The sequence below is a fragment of the Garra rufa genome, chromosome 25, assembly GCF_049309525.1.
Source record: "Garra rufa chromosome 25, GarRuf1.0, whole genome shotgun sequence".
NCBI classification, from domain to species: Eukaryota; Metazoa; Chordata; class Actinopteri; order Cypriniformes; family Cyprinidae; genus Garra; species Garra rufa.
Genome location: NC_133385.1, coordinates 23,476,491 through 23,480,624, shown reverse-complemented (window position 1 = coordinate 23,480,624; position 4,134 = coordinate 23,476,491). Strand labels below are relative to the sequence as shown.

General features: G+C 28.7%; 1 protein-coding gene across 1 annotated transcript; it reads right to left on the bottom strand.

Annotated features, from left to right (window-relative positions):
• Positions 1-383: 383 nt before the first annotated feature.
• rpp25a (ribonuclease P/MRP subunit p25, a) lies at positions 384-3,631 on the bottom strand. Its single transcript, XM_073832262.1, has 2 exons — positions 3,494-3,631; positions 384-1,630 (listed from the first exon to the last, which is right to left on the bottom strand). The coding sequence occupies exon 2, from the start codon at positions 1,303-1,305 to the stop codon at positions 592-594; it is 714 nt and encodes a 237-aa protein (XP_073688363.1). The 5' UTR covers positions 1,306-1,630; positions 3,494-3,631; the 3' UTR covers positions 384-591.
• Positions 3,632-4,134: the final 503 nt, after the last annotated feature.

The window sequence follows — 4,134 nt, the reverse complement described above, 5'->3', positions numbered from 1 at the left end:
TTTCATAAAGTAAAACCTAGGGTTAAAGTTAACAAAAATTAAGACTAAAATGCTTAAAAAAAATTATGATTCAAATGAAAGTTAACTGATAAATAAAATAAATAAAAATGAACTCTTTTATTTCAGTTAATTACGACTGAAATCATTTCTCATTTTTTTGTTTAATTCAACCTAAAAAATGTATAAAAAAGAAATGTGAATCTTTCATATATTATTTATCATATTTGACTTATACATGACAATAACACAACAAAATCACTAAAAATGGAAAAAACTAAAACAAAATATTAATAGAAACTATGATAGTATCCCAATCATACTAAAGTAAAACTAGTTAAACCAAATGCACAATAGAAAATATGAAAAACACTGAGCAGGCAAAATAAGAGTTAATGAATGTTAGAAATAGCAGACAATAAATCATTTTATTTTAAATTTTATTTTATTTATTTGACATTTAATAACAGACTAAAGAATTAATACGAAAAAAATCACTTAATCATGCATTTCATCACTCAGATTATACATTCACATTTATTGCATCCTCATATGGCCAAATTATACAACAGTTAACCAAGTTATAAATACACATTATATGAATTTCTCCCTTTTATAGTAACATTTTTTCACTGGTTCCAGAGCTGGAATTTCATCCTGTCCCAGAGCAGCTCTTTTAAGACTGGGAAACTCATGAGAACAAGAACTCGCCAATCTTTTTTCTGCCTTTCCAGCCCCTTGCGGTCCATCAGGCCATTCGCTTTCCTCTGAGAGAGCGCTTATTTCGGCTGGAGGCTGGTATCCTGGTTCCTGCGGGTCCAGCGGCTCTTTGGACAGTAGAATACAAATGGACGGAAGAGTCCTGTGTACGGTCATCTGAACCGGGCCGCTCTCCTGGCTCTCCCACACCTCAGTCACCGTCCTGTACTGGAGTTTTGACATCTGGTGTAAACCACGCACCTTCCGTTTCATGATCTCCGCACAGGTGATGGTTTTGGTCACAGCCCGTCCCGTCCCGCTGAACAGAACCTGCGAGGTTGGCGGCGTGTGTCCGTCTCCTTGAATTCGAGACATGGCAAAACCTAAAAGGTTCCTGATCTTGCTGCCTTCCTTCACACGCATTTCCAGCACCTCAGATGCAAGTCCTGGGATTGGACATGGGATTGGTTCTCCGGTGGAGCGGACCTTCTTAAATCCACCTTGCTTTGGTTTGCTAGAAGATCCAGGAGGGATTGTGGGATTGGGTTGAGATGGTTGAACACATTTCGATTCAGTGTTATTATGAAGCTCTCGGCTCGACATGAACATATTTATAAGTTGTTTTATATGTTCTTGGGGTTGCAGAACTGTGTGATTTCTAAGTTGCAACACATTGTTATTTTCCAGAGTCCAAAAAAATGCAGAGATATGAAGGAAAGCGAATGATCTTGGCTGCTAAATGTTGTGTGATTCCCAAAGCTCTGACGTGAATGACAGGGTGTCATTTACTTCATGCTCTCTGGCCGTTGACATGAAGGAAAGAAAAAAATCTGTTCTGTAAATCGAGCGAATTCATCAAAGCTGAAAGTGCTGAGTATCAGCAATTTCTCAGTCACTACCTTTGAAGCATATTTCAGTCTCCATGAGAGGCGAGCTGTAACCAAACAAGGCAAAAAGACGATGAGTTCAGAGACAGAACCGCGCTTTAAAGGCAACAAGCTTGGTTTGGTCAGAATTTAACACTATTTGGACTTTTATCTTAAGTCAGCATTTAGTGTATAGGTGTGACCAAGCATAGGATTGCCAAATGTATTCAAAATAAAATAAAATAAAATAAATAATAATAAAAATAAAATCCAAGTGTATTTAAATATATATTCAATTAAAATAATATACCAAACATTATAACTAATATATATAACTTATAACAAATAAAATAATAATAATAATAATAATAAATTTAATTACTTCAAAATCTAAATTTATAATAAATATAATTAAATTAAATTATATAATAAATAAAACATTATATAATAAATGTTATAATAACAATAGTAATAACAATACAAAAGACAAATGTATTTAAATATATGCACAAATAAAATAAATTTCAATATAAAATCATATTTTACATGAGTTTACAAATTCATTTAAAATAACAAAAATAAAATAAAAAACATTATAAATAATAAAATACGTTCTAAACATAATAAATGAATAATAATAAACAACAATTATTATTATTAAATGTACTTAATAAAAATGCATTAAAATATTTGAATATATGATTACACACCAAAACAATTTATAATAATAATAAATAAAACATATAACACACATTATAAAAACACAAATAAAATTAATATTATTATTAATAACAATGATATAAAAATGTGTACAAATAGTATTTAAAAATATACACACAAAATAGAATTCAGTATAAAATAACAAAAAAGTAAATAAAAAACATTATATATAGTAAATAAGTTATAAATAATAATAATAATTATTATTATTAATAAATGTAATTAATAATAAAATTGGATTTAAATATATGTTTACACACCAATAAAATAAATTAATTATAAATAAAATAAATAAAACATTAACAAACATTGTAATAACACAAATAAAACATAAAATCAAATTTAAAAAGCCAGACGAGTTTACAAATTCGATTAAAATAACAATAAAAAATATATATAACATAAGATCAAATAAAATAAGATAATACATATTATTATTATTATTAAAAGTACTTAATAATAAAAATGCATTTAAATGAATGATTTCAAACCAATAAAATAAATAAATGAAATTTAGTGACATTATTTAACAAAGGTTAAAAATAACACAAATAAAAATAATAATTTTATTAATAATAATAATGATAACAAAATGTATTTAAATGTACAATTACACAAAAATAAAATACATTGCAAAATACAAAATAACAAAATTATATAAAGTAATTATATTTTAATACACATTTATTATATTTTTCATATAAAATAATTCATAATATTTACTTGTAAGAAACTATTTTAACAATATTTAAATTACTAATTTGTATAAATTAGTATAAATGACTGCAAAAGTGTATTACTAATAAATGAATGCATTAAATTAAAATATACTACTTAAAAAAAATGTAAAACATGTAAAAAAATTACCATGTATATATATATAATATATATATATATATATATATATATATATATATATATATAAGAATAAAATAGATACATTTTACATTTATGTACTTAAAAAATAAAACACAACATTACAAAATACAAAAACACTATATGTAATAAACATTAAATGTAATAAATAAATCAAATAAAAAGGATCAAAAAATAACACAAAAGCCAAATGTAAAAAAATTAATTAATTAATAAATAAATAGAATTAAAAAAATAATAAAATAAAATAATAATGTAAAATGCAAAACAACTTTATGGAACAAGAATAAATCAATGTCAAACTGATTTAGAAAATCTTTTAGTGATGCATTTACCTTTTCACTCTTAAGAATTCTCAGAGAGTTCCGCCGTAAGCTGAATTTCTTCATCTGCCGCCGCTTTTCACCCTTGACGTGTGGTCATAATCGAAGACCTTTCGCTTATTTACTCTTAAGTGGTGCCTGCCACACTCCAGAATGCACTGAAGACCCAATCTGAGCGCTTGTGAGGGACACAGAGAGGGAGGGGCGGAGAGCCAGAGCACCTCTTAAAGGAACAGTCCCTCTGTCTGCCAACTGCTCTGCACACATTTTCAAAATTCATCCAGGCGAATGCTTTCCCGAATCCTCCTTTAAAAGTCTTAATGAAGTCCCGTCAATCAGCGCGTGTCTGTGGCTGATTAACATGCGTGACTGATTAAGGCTGAGAGTTTAAAAACACGTCCTCTCATGCATGACAGCACAATGCAGACAGTAAACAATTATCTTCATAAGCACAGTTGACTTATGCCAGGCATCTGCTTTTAAACATGGCTTCGGGCCAACTTATTAAATTACGAAATTGTGTTTAACTATAAAACTTGCATGCTAAATTGATACGGCACACGTTAATGTGGGTCAAGAAACTGCTATTTACCGAGGAGGATTTCAGTGTTGTCCAAAGGTGGCTGTTTCGTCAGGTCTATTTCTGCATCTTC

Bases quoted from the DNA above. Each gene is read 5' to 3' on its own strand.
- rpp25a (XM_073832262.1), bottom strand. From the start codon at position 1,305: ATGTTCATGTCGAGCCGAGAGCTTCATAATAACACTGAATCGAAATGT.